At 36.1% G+C, this 21,169-nt stretch overlaps 1 protein-coding gene across 1 annotated transcript in view; it reads right to left on the reverse strand.

Annotated features, from left to right (window-relative positions):
* Positions 1-13,079: 13,079 nt before the first annotated feature.
* LOC100642393 (protein tipE) overlaps positions 13,080-21,169 on the reverse strand; it is a 38,501-nt gene continuing 30,411 nt past the window's right edge. The window contains exon 6 of the mRNA XM_003393369.3: positions 13,080-18,513. Coding sequence (XP_003393417.1) covers positions 18,450-18,513 — 64 coding nt within the window. The 3' untranslated portion in view covers positions 13,080-18,449. The remainder of the gene's footprint in view (positions 18,514-21,169) is intronic.

Genomic DNA, 21,169 nt, shown 5'->3' on the forward strand with positions numbered 1-21,169 from the left:
ATTGCAAATTCCTTATTGGATATTTCCTTCCATATTAAATGATTAACCCTTAATTGATATTCCTGAATCATAGATGATCCACGCGTTAACGTAGACTTGAGTTCGATTAATTAATTTAGAGTTTTAAGCTCAATTTATACTGTATATGTTACGTTATAAATATTATGAATTTACTAGAAATTTAATAAGAATCTTAATTTAAAACGCAATGATTTTAAAATTTTTGATGTATATCATTTTAATTTTTAATATCACGTCACACAATATATGATAGTTGCATTAAAACGGAAATCGTTTATGTTACTTATCATCAGCAAACGAGATTGAATTTTGACGTGCCTTTTATCAAAATGCAAACGATACGTAGCTTATGCAACGCCTAATCGATCAACATTTGCGACTACACGAATATCAATACGCTCGTGCATCTCACGCGCATTAAAGTAGGAAATGGATCGGGTAGAATCATGCAGTGACTTCGGCTTGGGGCGTTACGTCGGGGGAAAGAAATTATGGAACACAATAGAGTAGGGTTCAAAGTGCACAGGGTATCGGTTTAGCGTACGGAAGGTATCATAGTTGTAATTTTCTTGCTGCGCCCTAATATTTGCACGGTGACAATTCTAATTCGATATTTGAATAACAAATGAAACTTGTGTGGGAGATATAGGAGCAAATTAACAACATGCTTTTTCTATATATATTCTTGAAGCGTATTTAGGTATTTAAATTATTAAAAGAGACGCGATATTGTTAGATTTAACCTCTTCATGTAATGAACTATATTTTTTATACAGGGCACGTATTTCCCAATAAATATGTAGAAACGAAACAAAGTATTGGACTATTTACGATATAATAGGATTAACTGCAAGAGTTAACTCCGTCCTCTATTTTTGACGAGAAGAAATCGTTACTTATTGCTACTCTTTCTTACTCTAATTAATACCAAACTTACTAGAACGATCGAAGCGATCAATAGCAAATAATTAGCACACAGTATAAGCCATCTTGGACATATAATAAGTGTTAAATATATTACTACTGACTTAGTACTTTTCTAATTTTTGCGAAATCTATACGTGTACTAAATATCTTATAACTTCTATAAAAATTATCAAATTTGTTTCAAACTTTAGCGGTATGTATAATTATTATATTCGAGTCTCAATGAAGCTGCAAATGAAATTTCACAATGTTTCCTATAACGGACATAGTATATTCATAAAAATTGTCTGCAAGTGTTCGAATATTTTCGTGAAGCACTGTATACATTGGAACGAAAGAAGCAACGTGGTCTAGAAAGTAAACGAGGATGATCCACGTCGCGGAACGAGAAAGATCGTTCGGACGAGGGGTTGCAAGGTCTTGAGCCAGGCTAGCTATAGTTATATACAATGCTCACAATGGCAACGGCAGAGTGCATTACGGTTAATACACGAAGGACCGCGGTCGTTTAGCCGAGGATCTCGGCAGTTACCGCTTCGCAAAGGATAAATCATCTCGTGATTTCAACCACGCCTACCGTAGGACAGAGAAGCGGCTCCCCCAGAGCGTAACGTACGGCCTAGACGTTCTCTATACTACTCTCTCTTCTCTCTCCTTCTCTCTCACTCTCTCTCTGTCTCTGTCTCTCTTTCTCTGTTATATGCCGCTCGATGAAAACGCCGCTTCCGAAAGCGGAAAACTAATAATCCTCCGCCGCGGATATCCGTTCTGGAACAGCCACTAGCACGGAACCGAATATATTGATAGCCCAGTTGTGGATGTTTTCGCCTGTCTGCTGGAAATTTGGCTTCGAAATCACCACCAACGATTATCTCACTATTCCACGGGTTTCAGTGAGCAATATCACAACGTTTAGCTATTACTGGATTTTTATTGCATTATGATGTTGTTACGTATGCCGAATAGACTTTATAGAGAATTTAAATTCGGCTATAAAGAAGTAAAAGTTTGTTTCTATTGACTAAGAATATTAGTTCAATCTAGCGACGAATGCTTCGTAGAATTTTGCAATAAATAAACGTCTATTAGGGTTATTTTGGACAAACATTTACCAACCAATAATATTAATCAATTGATGAGCTTTTTACAAGTTATAGATTGTAAGCTTTTCCTTTACAGTCGTACAATTTTGCATGAAGTAGAATACTCGAATTGTAATTAACTACCGACTGTAATTTATAAATTTTACTTCTAACATCTTGTATTATTACCAAATTTATTACTGCTGAGTAACACTGATTACTAATACCGTAATTTGTAACTGATGACTTTTAAAACTAACGGAGGAATTAAATAACTTTAGAATGATCGAGAGTTGTTGGAAAACTGAAAGGGGATTAAATTAAATTTAATATTATATAATTTCAAACGCAAAGTTCGAAGTTTTAAATAATATCGACAACTAGAAATAGATTTTTCTATCCGGTAATTGAATACAAACATGGAATTGAGAATAACGATCGGATGTATTGGCAGTATTGATTCGTAAATTTGATGGGTTAAAAGTGTATGGAGGACAGAGGAAATGGATTTTTGATATAATTGAGTTTGGAGTTAGAAATATAGTGAGGAAGATGTAAACTTATTAGCTGATAGAAAGATGATCATGAAATTATTTTTTCATTTAAAAGTGGCTAGAAAAAAGGAGAGTAGTAGGGAAACGTTGAGTTATTTGGATTAGCTACAGCCTCAATATCTTAAAACTCAATCTTAAAACACTCGAACTTCGCGCAGAATAATTAATCTTGTAATATTATAAGATTATTAAATACATTAGACTTTAATATACATACTAATGAAAAAATGGAAGAAATATTGGGTATTTTAATTCAAGAAGAAAAGATATAGGAAAAGAGAAAACAACCGAGATACGTAATTCTATGATACAATAATTTAAATAAAAAAACATGAAAGTTATTTGGATCAAATAGAATTTCAAACTTAAATGAAAAAGCGGTATTTATTTTTTAAGCAACATTTTAATACATTTGTGCGCCATATCTCGCGCGTGTGACTACTGGCGAAATTAAATTTATGGAATTAAATTTCTTAACAAAATTAAGAGAAGTATATTGCTAGATTGAACGAATTCTCACACCCACATAGATGGAGAGTGGCAAATATAAACGGTGAACTAATGCGGTCTATTTCCCACACTCGGCACTGCGGTCGAGTGCTGGGAGATTTTCCCATTTTCCCCAAAAGGGCCGTGAAATTGAGCAGACAAATCGTAGCTCGAGAGAGCGCGACGAATTTCACCAGGCCGTGCCCTCTGCTACTGTATCCAACGTCTGTCACCTTCAATTTCCAGATCACCCCCTTGTTTCTAACTATTATTACTGGAACATATTAATTCATTTTAGCTGTCTACTAGGAAAAAATGTTCATCTGCTTCAATGTACATTATTTAAAAGTATTAAACACAAAATATATGCGATACCCTTTCAATCGAGAATTCCTTCAAAAATCCCAAACATTCCGTTTCAGCTACGATCCAATCAAACCCAAACCCCTGCAACCACTCGCACGTTGATCGAACCTAAGAGCCATGGCACTCGAGTCACGTCGTATACAACGAACTGTCTGAGGGAAACCACGTGACAGTAGAGGAGAGCCACATAATTCCTTTCCCGTTAATCGGTCTCATTACCGCGCCTACTCGTAAAGCGAGCCACCGTGGTCGAATCGCCTCTAGCCTGTCGCCTTTAGGAAGGAGTTGCAGGGTACGTCTAGAAAAAGAGGGTGAAAAAGGCGCACAGCGTGGAGCAGGATCGTTTGGCGGTAGAATCGGTCGTGTGCAGTGGCCGTCTGCCTCCGGGGCCAGAGAAGGAGAACAGTGGCCGTGGAGCGAGCGAATGAAACCCGAAGAGACGGAGAGCTGGACGAGGGAGGACCGGAGACAGGGAAACGGAGTTTAATGTTCCCCTCCAGTGGGTGACTCGAGGGTGTAATTGCCGTAGTGGGCGGAACAGAGCGGGTATAGCGGTGATGGGCGTGGTTCGCTGATTACACCGCGTTGATACTGATATCTCGGCTACCAGCGACGAGGCCGCACCCCTCTCTCGCTTTTCCGCTCACCGGACCGCGCCGATATCCGTCCTAGCCGCCCGGGAATCCATCGACACGGATCGAGTTCAATTCGAAAATTACCCGATCGACTGATTCTCCCTTTCGATACTCGGGACTCGGGCTATAGTTTTGGCTCTGCTCGATTTCCACGATTCAGAGTAATTTGCTCTTATAAGCGGAAATGGCGCTTATTTTCGGAACGTCGGCAGCTTGATCGGGTGACTTGCTTGATTAAGTTGAAAGAAAGCTTGTGGTTGAGAGAAACCACAAGGTGATTTTCGAAGATCGGGAAATTGGGAGAGGTGATTGGAGAAGAGAACGACGGAGTTGGGTATCATTCGATTAAGACGGAACGGGGATGTATGGTTGGTGCACTTTTGGAGGGTGTTTGTGTGAGAATGATTTAAGCTTTTGAGGGCTCAGTTTGTATAGAAAGGAACGACGGGGTTACTCCGATTATGGGGTAGGTAAGTAATTCTTGGTTTTTAATCGTCAGGCATATAAGAGTCAACGACTAAAATTATGGAAAGGTTTGAACGGTAATAAGAGAATAATGAGAACAAAGGAAATAAGAATATCAGGGTCAGATCACGTATAAAAATGGTAGATAAAATACTGACTAATACAAAAGGATAAAAAATGTCTTTTAATATTTTTAAAGAAAAAAAGAAGGTTCAACCAATTGCCAGAACAAAATCGAGTATTTTATATATTAGAAGCTAATAGTTTCTTTTTATCGGCTTTCTCAGTTTTATTTTTTCTATATTTCAAACAGAGGATCACTTTTATTCAATTTCGTTAATGGATCAAGTCGAATTAATTTTTCACAAGTAGTTGATTCATTAAATAGAACATTTCAGAATATTATTAACAATTTAATTTCTCCAATGTGCTTTCCACGCGGTTCTTAGTATTTCTGGTCTCTTTCTCTCGAACTCTTGCAATGCATATTGGCTCGTTGCTTCCTTCTTCTTTAGATACGAATTTACGATATCGAGGAAGTCGAGAAACCGAATCAAAGCTCGCCAAGGGACCTCCTCTTTCTGATATCGCGTGGACAACTGCCAGGAGTGCAGAAATTTCAAATTCACCTACTCCGTTTCTTTTCCAATGAATTCTCATTAAAATTACATTGATTTTGTCTAATACGATACGGTATACCTGTTTCTACATTATTTCTATCGTAACCAAAAATTTTTCAATTTTTTATTCAAGTGTTGCGAATCTCGCAATTTTGATCGTATCTTTGCTTCGTATAGTAGTTTCATTAAAATTTACTACTCGGCCTCTTTCGTGAATTTATAAATACATAGGAAAAATTGTTTTAATTATTATTAAAATTCCCTGATCGACTTCTAATCAATCTACAATAATTTACAACCATAAAATGTTTATTAAATTTAACGTATACTCTAAATTACAAATACCTTTACTACGATATACAATCCTTAATGAAAATTGTACAGATTGTGGAGATGATGCACATGATTACAAAATCAATCTTCCAATATCTTAATTTCTTTTAACCCAAGATCAAATAAATTTTTTATCCAGGTTCCATCTTTTAAATGACTTGTATGAAAGTATGAATTTGTATCCGCAGTCTACTTATGACCGAAAGTGTAGTTTCTGAATAAGAAACGATTTCTAATTACACTCATAATGCTTTTTTGTTATCTTATGTTAAGCTTCGCACAGAAACAAAAATTATGAAACAACGTGACGAACAACGTATCTCACTTTTTTCTTTTACGAACTGAAATCATCAATTTCTCAAGTTTCTCAAAGAAACGCAACAGCGTTCCAACGTTCCAAACGAGTTCGTTTGTCCCCTTTCGCGAATCGCGCGCGTCGAGTGATTGCCAGCGAGATGAACGAAAGTTGTGCAGGGTACTGGTGCCATCGGCGATCCACGCCCCGCTGACTGGACTGTTTTTTATTGCCACCGCGCCCGAAAGATCGACCCGGGCTGCAAGATGATTCTCCTTCGGGGGACACGCGGAACTGTGGAACGGGGAAAAAGGAAGCGTACTAGGAAAAAGCGGGCAGCGCGGGACCAGGGGAAGCTTAGGAAAACTGGAGTCCAGTCCGTCTGCAACTGTAAGCAGGGATAAAGTGGGTGGAGACACCGGCGGCGAGTAAACGTTCGAGTCAGCGCAGCGCGTTTGTAAACGTATACGCGGCCCCTTCGTGTTACGTGCAAGCGCGCCAGTGTCCTCGATTTTATGCAATTTCTTAAATGCGAAAAATCACGGTACCTTGGATTTTATGTAACATTTTTTTAAAATATCAGAAACTACGATATGCTTGAGTTTATGCGATTTTCTTTTAAACGCGAGAAGGCGGTCTCTTTTTAAATACGAAAAGTTAAAGTGTCTGCCATTTTATGATTTCTTTTCAAATACGAAAAATTATGATACCCTTAATTTTACGTGCTTTTCCTTTAGTACGAATATTTACGATATTTTTTAAATTATATAGGTATTTCTTTTTGAAATATGCAAAATCACAGTGTCTTCTACTTGACGCGATTTTTTATTTAACTGCGAAAAGTCACGGTATTCTCAACTTTGTGATACTTTTTTAAATACAAGAAATCATGATATTTTCGAGTCGGTTTAATGTGGTCTTTTCATAGTAGGAAATAGCAGACCCAAATGTCAAAATAGCGTGTTTTGGATTTTCTGTTTTCATCTTTACCAAAAATATGCAAGCGCTTTTGATAAAATTAATACTGGTTTTTATGGAAATGGAGACATCCTAATTGTGTCACTTCGATTATGGACGTAGGTATTGTATGGAGCCGAAAAAAAGACGAACAGAAGGAATATCGATCAAAATATTTCGTCCGTTTCAAATTCAGATGCAGTTTTCGCTGTAACGTAGGTATTATTAGCCGAAGTGAACATATCTACCAATGTCTCGCCTAATGAATTGAATAAGTAGAATGTTGCTACTTTTTCTCTCTTTCTCTCTCTGTCTGCCTTGTTTTCAGTTCTTGTCACTATTTATTATCATTTGATAATAGAAGAACCGATTCGTCTGTGCATTAGTATCAAAGTACTGTTATACAAATTTTTTCTTTTTTTGACACTTCTAATTAATTAAACCATCTTCTTATATATCCAGCATCTATTAACGTTTCGTAACTCAAATAGTATTTGACATTTGGTTTCAATTAATTCTCAATCAATTAACTGTTTTCGAAAGCTGAGGCGTAAATCTAAACTATATTTTTATATTTTCGTAATCAATAATATATTTACTTTGATTTATATCGATATATTTCTTACGTAATGTTAGAAATTGAAGACAATCAAGTGACATAGAATATAAAATAGTCGGCGTAAGTGTAGAAATACGAGAATGATGTACGAATGTATAAAATGAGCCAGCTAATGAAATATAATAGAATTATAGATAATAGAACTGTCATACATCTTGAAACGTCTATGAATACAGCTACATACACGGAACAATAGAATTATGTTAGTGAGGATACACTGTATTGATGTTATGCCGGGAGAATCAATCTTAATTTCTATAAAACATTTCTTCTGACACGTTTCATATATTTGAGAAATTCCATTGAGAAGCGCTACGATTAACTGTGATATTTTCCTCTATATGCTTAAACATATCACGGACCAGCGTAATAATGAACGTATTAAAAATAGAGAGACAGAGAGGAAGAAAGAGAGAGATTATTTGAGAATATTCTATTCGAATTTTCTCACCACTAATTAATTTTCATATCCGTCTCATTAATTTCCATTCTTTATGTAGTAGCACTAGGATTTTCCAGTTTCATTCCAAGATATCGGTTTTAGTCCAATTCCCATCGAACGACTACGATATTCTTTATTATCCTTCTTTTCTGAATCAATATTTTGCGGTATATTTAGCAATCTTACAACTTCAGATGTAAAGAACGTAACCTGTCGATGCTATAAACCTTCTATTCTTTTACCATATCGCTTTCAACAGTATCATATTGCATCGATAAAAATGTAGAATTAAAAAGGATGATGCAAATGAGGTGGATGAAATATTTTTTGCGTTTCTTCACGTGTCACTTCTCACCTCTATCTTTCAATCTTTCTAACTATACAAAAATTTATATTTCAGAAATGAATCTTTCTACAGAGTAACACGAAGGGACTTAAAGAAGTAAATAAATATAACGCCACACGAATTTCATAACTTAAATGTTATTATATACGTATACATAACGTAATTATTAAAATTTGCTGTCCATGTAGAATTGAAAATCCGTGTCTCTCATATCTGACGATAGAAATGCAAAAAATTTGGAGGACGAGGAAATTATTTTCTAAATCGTTTGTTTTAATTTTTCGTCATTTTATTTCGCTAGAAAAGCAAGATGTTAATTACGGTAATATTACAATCGCATATAGGACACGATTGAAAAATATAAAAGTACGTACAGTATACTCTGTAGAAACTCAACTAAATTCAACTAATTATCACAGACCGCACGCATTTGTCATCATTTATCGTCCTCCTAAATCCGCGAACGTGGTAAATGCTAAAAATTCAGAACATTTAAATGACAAACGACTGGAATTATAAATCATTACTTCTGATGGAAAGAAGTAAGGAACCAAACTTTCCAAAAACTCTGTATAAACGCGTCACAGCTCGTTGGAACTCGAGATGGTTCGCGAAACCGTGATAACGTATTCAAGAATGGGAACAGCCGAGAAATCGCGTATTCATTTCACACCGTCGATCGAACGTACCGCTAGTAAGAAAACAGCGAATCAGATCGATTCAACGTCGGGGATTTGTTCGTGGATCAGATCGTGGTATCGAGTGGGCGTATTGTTCGAGGGTCAGCCAGTTGAGATCTTGGTTTTGCCGTTTAACGAGGAACGTCCCTTCTGTAAATGAGACTCGATGACCTGGCGGAAAACGAGAACGAGCCCGTCCTCGGTCCCGGTTCTTGCGTAAAGGAACGATATCGTCGAGGAAAAAAGGATACGTGGCACTGGTACACGAACTGCGCTCGAGTTTCTTCGATATGATATCGTTGCTGACTCTTTCTATTTCATAACCACAGCACGCAAAAAGGTTTCTTCCGACATAAACAGACTCTGCGTGGGTAGAATTTAGTGAGAATTAAGTTGAGGAAAGAAGAGATTATCATTGGTAAAACTACCTAATTTTCTTCATTGTGACGAAGTATGATTGCATATTTCGAGATGGAGGATATATTCGACAGAAGATATCCTTTGAAGGCTTCCTTTTAAAGGATGCTTCTATCACAAGACTGTATTATTTCGAGTTGCGATACTTTTGAAATACACGAAGGGTTCGAAAACTAATCGGTATAACCTAGTCTCGTTAAACGCGAGTTACGTGAAGCAAATACCTTTTCATTGCCAAAATTTTTAGCGGCTGAACCAAGTATCTACAACGACGAGATATTTCCAATATAGAAGCCATTTTTAACGAAAGATTGACTTACAATGATTAGCCTCTAGCTCCTTCACATATGCGACTTACACAAATAAAAAATTCCCATAAACCACCTGCACAAAATTTATCTTCACACGTTTAATAGATTTATATAACGATAATAGCAACGAGTATCGAGAACGTTCTCGATCGAAGACTAAACACCAATATGTTGGGGTAATTGTTTTTAAACGCAGGCATCCTCTACCCGGTAGAACGTTCGTATTCTCTGTGGAAGCGAGTCAAAGGGCACCGCTTCCTTTCCGCCGATCTATCATGGCCAGTTGAAAATTTATCGACAGAAGGCAAGGAGACAGTGGCTACTGGTATTCCGCTATCCGATCCCGTATTTCGAGAATCGTTTCGTAACCGAAGCCCGATGCTCTTTGCTCGGCAATGCCGCCGCGACGCACGCCGTCTGCATATCAAGATGCCCCCGTAGCGCCGTGCCTTCTCTCCGCCTCGCGGGCACGTACGTCGCTCATTGTCAGTCTGTTACCTTTTTGTACTTATTTAATACCGTCCTCTGGCATTTTCCACGTAGCGTGAATGCGTAAAACGTGGTACGGTGGCCAAAAGGGGTGAGGGGAATCGCCGACGATGGATCGCGTGAAATCCTACGTAGAAATCGCCCGTGACGCGTCGCTTTTAATTGCATTTGGCGCTGGAACGGACTGCTTCCAGGAAAATCGTCTAATCTGTGTCTTGATGTGACGATGATCGACGATGAATCGCGAGTGAGGCTTGTACGAGGTTGTTGTACAAAGACGTTGCTTTGACGAGAGTAATCTTTTTTTAGTTGTTGCACATTTCTTTTAAGTTTCTACATTCTGATAGGATATTTTTTCCTCAATCGTGTCTTTCCGACGTTAAATATTTTCTTTAAGTTCTAGGGGAGTACGAAGGAATTACTACTGAAACGTTTTCTTATTTCAATTTCTTGTTACAATCTTATGCTAAAGTTCTTCTTGGAATATTAAACGTATTTTTGTTTGTTGCGGCAAGAATGAACTGAAGAGTCAATCTTGATTGCAATTGCGCAGTTAAATGTAAGCAATTGAGGAGTAGAGCATCAGAATACACAAGATCTCTTTCTGTAAGATGCACAAATAGATTTTTAGGTGTTACCTGAATATTCTTGAATATCGTATTTGACAATATAATTAACAATTCTCGTAAACAATTAATGGTATCGTGTCGACAAGTCTGAGTTTTGTAGAAGTACAAGAAGTGGATGTCTGTTCTGTTTATAGAGAGCAGTCACCAAGTTGAATAGGAAATGCTTAGTCAACGCATTCATATAGGTTAGAGATAGGAGGATTGATCTTGATGAAATAGAAAGTGATTTCCGAGGCTAATCGCGCGATTTCTAATTCTATCAGAATTCTTATCGGAATGGACATTCTACTAATTCCAATTATAAAAAATTTAAGTGAAACTCAGCGTCATGGTAACGAATCGCTAAACAATAGTAATTACTACAAATTACGCTGGATATACCGAAGAAAGGTCCGTGAGAATCGACATGCAGCTATAAATTCATTAATATCGCGGTAGACAGTTATTGTAAAGCTCACCAATGATGCGCAACAATGAATTAGCGTGCGAAATAATGCATAAATTATCGGTGCACGACGAAGATTTCGATTATACAGCAGTGGTGGACAGGCACGCCGACTCGGTTAAGAGCCGAATAAGGGTGTCGAACTCACGCATTACCGGCTCTTTTATTATTCATATGCGAAAGTGAAGCGGGTGTAATGCTCGCGATGTCCGCGCACGAGACATTTAATTTCGCCGCGTGCACGCGCGACGAAGGGAAATCAACGGTCACGCTGCCACCCTCTTGTCAGGGGATGGGACAAGACCACGCGTGCGTCATTTCATGTGCAATTGTGCGAGCCATCGATACACTCACATCTCTACTATTGACCGACTGTGAAATTACGCTTTTAAAATTTTTAAATGCTGCATGAAGCTATCACAGACCTATGTTCCATTAAAATTTGGAGAAAATATTTTATTAACACTAGAAATACCAAAGTTTTTTTAAATCAATCTAAAGAAGATTCTGTCATTATTGTAAATAGAATATTAGAAGCACTCGTCTTTGTATAAAGTGGAAAACTTGAAAATAATCATTTCTAAGTGAATATAACTTTCGTTGATTTCTCAATTCGACAGAACCAATTGATTTTGGTAACGTCATACTGTTACGCTGTTCACTGTATTATATACTCCTTATTTCTAAGTAGTTTTCTTGTTGAGCTATGCAAATAATTATATTACATACGTATCATTATTTAATGAATAACATCTAATTTGGTTTCATTGTACGAGTTGAGCTCAATTTGTAACTTATTGACTTTGTAGTTTATTGATACCGTTTCGTTGTATTATTTGTAAGATAAGAAGAAGGTGAATTTTGTTTTGTTCAAGACCTCTTGTCTGGAAGAATTCTGTGGTGCTCGCCAAGCTAAGATGGGTGTGACCGGCGACCGCGATCGTATCGCGCGGGTTTGTTTAAATAATCGGACGTTTCGGGACCGTGGCAGGTATCTCCGTGTCGGCATCTGACCAACCAATATGTATGATAATTTCGACATGCCTACAGCTCATAATGGATCCTGAGTATGTGCGAGCTGAAGGATACGAAAGTAAAAGAATCCAAGGACATGTATATTGGACTTGAAATATGATCCAAATGAAAAAGTGGAAACTAAAGAGTTGATTTCGCGTACCTTTTTTCGGAGGATTAAGTACCTTCTGCTAATAATAGCTTTTAAGAACAATTGTTTATATATTTTTTTAATTTAGTCGTTACATATGATTAATTTTTTAATCTTCGTTAATGTCATGTACTTTTTGATTTTCAGAAATGTAGATTATTTATTTAGTAATATTTGTTAGGGTGAGTAAGAGGCTTTGTTGGTAAAGTAGAAAATTAAAATTATCCCTAGATTATTCTTACGTCGGTAATCTGTAAGAATTGTAATCTACAATAGATTAGAATGGTATAAAGAGGTTGATGTCTATTCTTGTATCAAGAAATATCTGCTGTTGGTTAAATCGAAGTCGTCAATTTTCATATTCTCCTTGAGGAGATTCTTAAACAGGCAAGAAATCAGATTCCTATATTGTTTTATAATAATAGAAAGAATTTTTTTTAGTCAGCTATTTGCAAAATAAACTGTACGAATCATATCACCCTTTCAGATTCTAATCAGTATTTTATTAAACTAAATGCTTCACTTTAATTATTACATGTTGTCCTATAATAGTTGATAATGTATAATTTAATATCTTATATACGGAAAAGTTATTGATAATAAAACACCTATGCAAAAAAAAACACGTATCATATAAACAATTGATAGCTTGAAATAGTTTAACTATTCAAAATTCTGTTGAAAAAATTATAATTCATTAAGCTATAATATATTGTGGAACAAGGGAAGGACAATAATCAGTTGATAAATCAAACTTCTGAGTGAAATATGTATGTATATATATCTCGTGAAAAAGCTTTGACAACATTTTATTGTTAACCGCAGAAAAAGCCATATACACTTTCACACGAAATCGATCATAGTTTGTAATAATATCGAAAATTTATAATAATTGAATGTTGTACATAAATATAAAGACGACGATGTTGCACGTTCTCGTGTGTGCCAAAACTGTACAAAAATTATCTCGAACATCTTTCGCAACGCTCGTTGAACAACTTATTACTCGGTGATTGTGGCATTAATATAGCATTCTCTTTATCTTCGTTCTTTTCTCTCCTCTGTAATTTCCATTCCTCTCCCCTTTTAATCTCTTGTTTTCATTCAGTTTAACAACTTTATTCCTCCCTGTTTTATTAGTAAAACGACATACTAATTGCATTCTGAGGTGCGCTTACAAGTTCGCAGAGCCATTCTTTGACTTTTACATGAGATGCGATATATTTAAAATCGATAATCAAATACACGGCCGGAGCGGGTGGAAGGAACGATTTTTGGTGTTTTTTTGCGCTTCTATAAATCTATCTATCCTATGTACTTTTTTTTAGCCGCGACGGTCAAGTGCCATATATATATATATATTTATTTATTTATTTATATATTTTTTTTGGTATTTTAATCGGTACTTCGAACGCAGCACGCATAAATTGGTATTTTTCTTCTCTTCTCTTTACATCGCGAATTATTACTGATTAACAACAGCGATTACATAGTATTTAGACGTGGCGTGTTCCATTTTTAAATCTCTATTTTTTTTCTTTCTTTATTATTTTAGTGTTTATATATGCATTTATATAATATACCTCTCTTCTCTCTAGAATTCCTTTGCGGTGATGTCGTTAATGCGACAAACATTATCATTATTATTTTTTGCCGACCATCTCTTCTATCATATTGCTCTATCCATTAACATTGAGATCATTCCGATATCTGACTGCTTTTACTTCCGCTTCCTTGTTCTCCTTCCTCTTTCTTTTGTTTGCTCTATTATTAGTTATTATTCCCTAAACCGATTCGTTCGACATTATCGACATGTCAATTATGCATTTACCATGTTAATACTTATTAAATATTCTTTTAATTATTGTAGATCACAGACAACTTGTTCTTAATCCATAAAAACAATTCAATTATTATTTCTTTCCATAGGTTACCAGTGTATATTCGTGTTAGTCATATGTGTGTTCGTATATGTGTGTACACGTGTGTATACATGTTCGTTGAAAAGGTGTGTCTGTGTGTGTGCGTGTGTGTATGGCATTTTTACGTATGGAACATGTCGCAAATTTGTAAAATGATGAAAGATCACGTCGAATGAGAATCATACGTGAGATCATCTCATATAATTCGATGCTGTGTTAAATATATTAAAATTATTTTTTAATACAGATATTTTAACTGTTTCTCGAATCAAGCACCATAGTAATCACTTTTCGCGTTCTTTAGCGGAAAGGAAAATAGTCTATATGAAATCTTAGTTGTTTTCTACTATGCTTCCATTTTCTTTTTTGTAATTCAATCGCTGAAATTAGTGTTGTTTCAGATCTTCGAACGTAGAAGATCAGCTTCAAGTTGCGTGGTACCCAGGGTGCGACTATTTGATCGATACTCTGCTCAACAATAATTCCAGAACCGAACAATAGAAAATACTATAATTTACATTCGTTAAACATAGATCTCTGAATTAATTACACAATCTGTTCAGGATTCATTCTTTATAAGAATGAACGTTTCATTATAACTAGTACTTCGTACAAAGTGGATATTAATATTGTTCAATATTATTCTAAATTCGCTCATGAATTCTAATAAAACTGACAATGCAGGAGCTTTCTAAGAATAGAACTTGTAGGTAAGATTCTATGGTAAATATATAGGTGTCGAACATATCTTTCACTCAAATAGTGGAATGATCATAAAATATCACAAATATCGAAAGAATGATCTCCTTTAAGACCTATTATAATTGTGAATTCAGACGTAGGTAATATAATAATAATAAAACTAAAATTTCCGACACAATTTACGCAAGCACCAATTATTTAATTACCATTTTATTTTATAAGCTCCTTTTCCAGAAATCTTTTCAATTATCTTTGAATTTCAGTGTTAAAGGATAGTAATGGCACGAAACGGATCAAGTTAATCCGAATATCATGATATTACCTGTGCAAAAGGAAGAATATGAACTTTAAAGAATATTACAGCAAAAATTCATCAAATAACTCGAATTTTGGTGTTGGTAAAATTTGTTCAGCATCAATTTTTGCCATCGATCTCAGGGGCGAAGGTTCGCCTGTCCTGCGCCACTCGTATCGATTCACGCGCAGCAACGATGCCGCGAAAAAACCATCGTTACTTGTTTCACCCTCTGCGCAAGTGGCACCCTGTGTCCCTTTACGTAATCGCGGGGGTGATTTTTCTTTGAGCCCGCTACGATAACCAGCGGTTCGAAATCTATAATTTTAGAAAATGTCGCGTGCAACATCTGACTGTGTGCTACTCGTTATTCAACCAGAGATACAAAGCGGGAACAATGAACTTTCCGTTCCTTCCTATCGATAAACTTCACCCGATCCACCTTTGAAAAATTACATTCTTTCGCGACACGAAACTGTATCGTGATGCCACACAATATGCTTCAGATAGGGCTGATTCGTGCTGTGTGTCGATCTACTGATAAAGAACTGATATTGGTTTGATAAAGTATCGTTCGATACCTTTTCACTGAGCGTTCAGCATACAAACAGCATCGATTTGAACGCCGACACTTCATCGGATCTTATTTGTCAATATGTTGCAGTATAAACGTATTTCGAAGGAAACATTTAAGTTCATTGTGGCAGTATCTCTTACAGACAATATTATCATTGATAGCTCTCACTAACCACTTTGACATACAACAATTTGTTACATAAATCCTTTTATATTGTTGTACTATTGAAAAAATGATCGTTTGTTAATAATAATTTGTAATATATGAAATGTCCATTTTTGTTGCATCGATTTTCTAAAATTTCTTTTCAACAAATATTCTTATCCTTATGTCATCTTAAAGCTGAGAATTTTTTCTATCATATATAATATTATTTTTCTAACATTTACGTATATTAATACATTCTTTTACAATTCAGACAGCCGTTCAAAATCGAACATTTCATATGTTTCAACGTAATACAATAATAATTGTTTATAATTTTACGAAAATTATATCAAGTCTTATAGTAATATACTTATAGCAACCTACTGATTCAATACGCCAACAGAGTTAGAAAGGGCTCAGTAGTAACACCCGAGACTAGTCAGACAAATCCACAGTAGGATACGAATCAGCCTTCTCACTCGATTTCCATCAATCACCAAATTTTCGATCACAATATTTTACTTGTTGTTTCTATCATATCCGAGCGACCTCTATTTTACTTTTGTCGAAAGAAAACAAACGCAGAAATCGAGTAATCGATGGAGGAAGGGCGCACCCCTAAAGCGTAATTTGAAGTTCGCCGTTTTACGTCTCGGTGAATCGCGTCGAATATTCTCAGACAGAAGCGTGTATTTACGGTTCATGGTAAAACGGACGTGTACATGTACGTGTATGTGTATGTATGTTCTGTGTACGTGAAAGATATGGTATATTGATACATGTGTGGTTCACGATTCGTCTACGATGCACGTGGAGTGGCGTTTCTCGGATGCGCGTCATGATCACACAGCAAGCAGATTAACTTAGTAATACTTGTTAACTTGGTAACGGTACTCTTAATTCATTAATTTACTCGTTTTAAGCTTTTAGTCCACTTGAGTAAACGCGACCGTTTCGCGCAAGCTCGGTTTCTCTCCTCTTTAGCGTTTGCCGATTATCACGACAGGGATTACATTTTCTTTTTTTCCTCATTCTTTACATTTCCTTGGTCAAGTAAATTAGAGTCAGCCAGAGTTGTGCAAAAAGGACCAAGTGTGTGTATGTGTGTGTGTGTGTTTTTTCATCAGGCGCGTGCTATCGAAGAAATGGGCAGGAATGCTTTCGCTCGACTTAGTATCACGATGAGGAAGAGCGAATCGCGTGACTGTTTATTACATATAATTTGTTCTGTCGGTGATCGAATCGTATGGTGCGTTCAACCCGCAGGAAACGATTCGCCTTATTTGTCTTGCATTCGCAGGCTTCCGTGAGAACAGTTACGTGAATTGCATATACGAAGAAAAAATCGCCTGACTGCGATTATAGGGCGTCGATACCGTACAGAGTGTTCCCGAAGAAGCTCAACGACAAATAATTCCTGTACTCGACACGATTCATTTCGCAATTCTCTTTGATATTGTGTTACGAATCGCGTTTCCCCAAAGCACAATCGTTGAGAATTTATACAATTTCTACGTTTGTATAACGTTCCTCGAGCATCGCTGTGAGCAAATTCGGGAACTTGTTAAATCGTCGAGAAGAGGGATTATACAGTTTAGATACGGAATGGTTTCCAAGTCGATGGTTCATTTGCATCGATCTTTTCTCAATGGCGATCGAGTAGTGCCAGGAATTTATCCTGGAAGTTCTTCTATAATGTTTCGGAAGTACCCTTTACGATACGACGAGACCCCAGAGATGCTCGGAATATCGGCAACGAATCCGAATATAATGTTTCCTCGCTGGATCCTCGCCAAGCAGCCGATCGTTCGACCTCGGTGCCGGGCTAAAAACGCGAGCCACCGACGGATTAATCGATCAGCAAGAACCGAGAGGTCACGTTATTTGCATGCGTTTCTCGTGATGCCGGGCGGTTGTCGAGTAGAAAAAAGTCTGTCACAAAATATCGTTATATCTCTATTGGATAATAATTAGCGCGTACACAGTGTGGGACAGTATTATGCGATAGCGTTGTGGCATATTATTAAAACACTCTCTTTCTATCCTTCCTTTGTCTTTCATCACGAACGACACTCTGGATCAAACCCTATATCAATTGAATCCTTTTTTTTTCATTTCTTCGCTTTGAGGAGAGAACGCCGACGAATATCCTACTTTTATTTTCTTTCTTCTATTTTTTTATTTTGTATTTAATTGGACGCAATTGAACGCCCGTTCCTTTCGAAAACTCTTACGTTGAGCATCGTACACCACTGGTTCAATCCGTGGAAATATCTGAAGATACGGTCGCCATTGCGGTCTTTTTTCTCTATTACATATCTCATAAAATTTTCATTCTTCATCTTTGATAGTCGGTGAGAGAATATTGGCTATATTTGCGGTTGGTAACTCGAACAAGCTACGTAGAAGAAAAAATTCTTTTTCTTTCGCTTTTTCTCTCGTTTCTTCTAGGTCCCATTCTTGGGTTTCCGCTTAGTGCGGTTTCCAGGAGATGTTGTTCAGACCTTGAAAGTGTCGCTTCAGACTGCTGCCGTCGGCCCAGGGGGAGTTGAGATACTCGTCGTCATCGTCTTGCTCAAGTTTCTGAAACAGGTGCATCAGCGTTGATTAACGTTGTAAATGTATACAGTGCAGACTGTAAGAAAATCAAGCGTCAGATGATAATTTAGTAATGTTGGGACAGTCACAGTTGATACATAAATTTACCATTTTTCCAATTGGTTCTTAATCTTCTTTTGAAACAAAAAAAGTATCGCACCTACCCTTGTGCACACATCTACGTACATCTACTCACATTTATACACAAAGTGCGCTTTAGGAAAAGATTATAATAATCGATACCAAATCTCCATTACTTGCGTCTGAACTCTGAATGACCCAACTATAGCGGATAGCGAATTAATGATAGTAAATTGATTACCTTGTCCTGTTTAAGAAAGAAAAAGTTGATGGAAGATTTAAAGGTGATTAATTCTCTCACCTCAGGTACATAATTTTCGCACTCTCCCTTTTAGATTCGCACACTGACCCATCCTTCGCAGACACACACATGTACACATTTTAACGAAGACCGAGTCATTCTTAAAACGAGGGATTTGTGTGTAAAGTTGGGATTTTTAAATTTTCTTTTTTAAGTTATGATTTAGATTAACGAACAAAATTTTTCATAACGTAGATTTTATTTAATTTTTATTTTTTAATGGTATTTGCGTACTATGAAATAATACGTACATATTTTAAAAAGAAATCTTTTAAAATCCTTTTAAAATCGTACTTCTGACTCTATTGGAATTTTATTGCTTCGCTCACATGCTACGAAATAATTTTATTATCGATTTCATTGATATCCCAAGAGGCTCTTGAAGATCTTTAATGCCACCAAGAAGCTCGTCAACGACAACGATCGAAAGATAATCCAAGTTTGCCGATGGTCTTAAACAGTTAACCAAATGAATGGTCTCATAATCTAACCTTAAAGACCAGAGAGCGGACCAAGGAAACTTTGCATGGTTCATAAGATGTAGCATAAAATTCATTTTCGAAGTAATATCGTTTTTCCTCGATTTTACTTATTCTTCAAAATTTAATATCCTTTCTTTGTCCTAGTTTCTAAAATTTACTAAGAAAGGAAATGAATAAGGTACAGAATTCACTAGATAGTAATTCGCAAATATTACAAAAATAACTGTTGGGCACAGTAAAAGTTGTTTAAATTTGCAATAAGGTGCCTATTTAATTTTTTAATAATGTAAATATAATATAACGAATAATGCATCAACATTTAAATTTTATCCTTCCAAGATAGTTCAGAGTTCTTATTATTTGTATTTAAAATAATGTATCTTATAAAATTTTAAAATCTCTTTTTATTTAAATTCTAAAAATACTTGATGTTTCGAACAACTTCTATGTAATTTATCTGAATATGTAAAGTAACATATTTAAGATAATATAATTATCCTACAAAATTCTAAAATTCCCTTTTCTTTGCTAAATGAAACTAAATAACTAAAATAATAAAATTTTAAAATCCATTTCTTCTTTGAAAGCTCTAGATATCTAATACTATTTTTATTAATTACTAAAGACTCTTGTTATAAAACTACATCTCTTCATTTAAAATATGAATTAACGTTCTATCTTGAAATTAACGAAGGAACGATAAACGCTCAATTTGTCCCAACACTTTCACGATAAATTCCACCGATCGTTTGCGTGAAATGAAAGCGAACAAAAACTAGTGTGCCGAGGAGAAATAAAAGGAAAAAAAGCGATCGCGCGAACGTAGAACGATTAATCGTTTCGAACGAGAAGACGACAGCAAATCCCTTAATGTTTATCGGGCGCATGCTCTACTTGCTGCTCGAAACCAGTCCAACGCAAAGTGGTGCCGTATTATTGATCAAAATGTGTACACGCTATTCGACGTTGAAAATCTTCGAAATTGTACGCGGTTATCGATTATCACTTCGTGAAACAGCATGCGATTTCCTGCAGTAATGTTACACCGAATTCGATACGTCAATCGAACGGAAATCAGAAGTTGTTAACGAATCGGCCAATTGGAGGTACCGTTACGAGAATAAAAATAAAGCTTCGAAATGGGATAATAGTGTAAATGCAAGATCGTGTGTAGGCAAGATGCCAGAATCGGGGCTATATACTCAAACATTCAACCCGGAGAGCCCTATCGATCGAGTTACGCTAACGAGTGATTTCATTTAGTATTAAATTCATGTTAAAATGTGTGTTTTATTGATCATGGACATTGAGAATGTACATAGCTTAGAACGTTAGTGGAGAATGAAAGATAATTGCGTGATATTCGATTCTTCTGATAGGTCGTTCCACGTTTCAATTATGGAATTTTCTTTGCTTTTAGAAGTTATTGCTGAATTATCTCAAAACCCTCAAATTTTATTATAATATTTTTCGCAATTTTGTATTATTGTAAATTGATTTTCCAAAGGAGATCCATCTTTCTAAAATAGTGTGAGGTAGCGAAAACAGTGCTGAGAAATCGCACAAAATAAAATTAAGTATCTTGTAAATGGCTTTTTGGAAATATAAGTATATCTGACTTAATTGTATGTTGTGATTTTTATTTCTTGCATTCTGAGAATAAAACGGCAGGATAAAAGTTTCCTATCTATTGTCTTGTGGCCCGGTCGACATGGCCACGAAATGAAACAGCATGAATTATTCACCTTTACAGTTTAAAGGTTAACTTAACACTAAT

The sequence above is a fragment of the Bombus terrestris genome, chromosome 1 (genome assembly GCF_910591885.1).
Source record: "Bombus terrestris chromosome 1, iyBomTerr1.2, whole genome shotgun sequence".
In the NCBI taxonomy this organism is placed as follows: domain Eukaryota; kingdom Metazoa; phylum Arthropoda; class Insecta; order Hymenoptera; family Apidae; genus Bombus; species Bombus terrestris.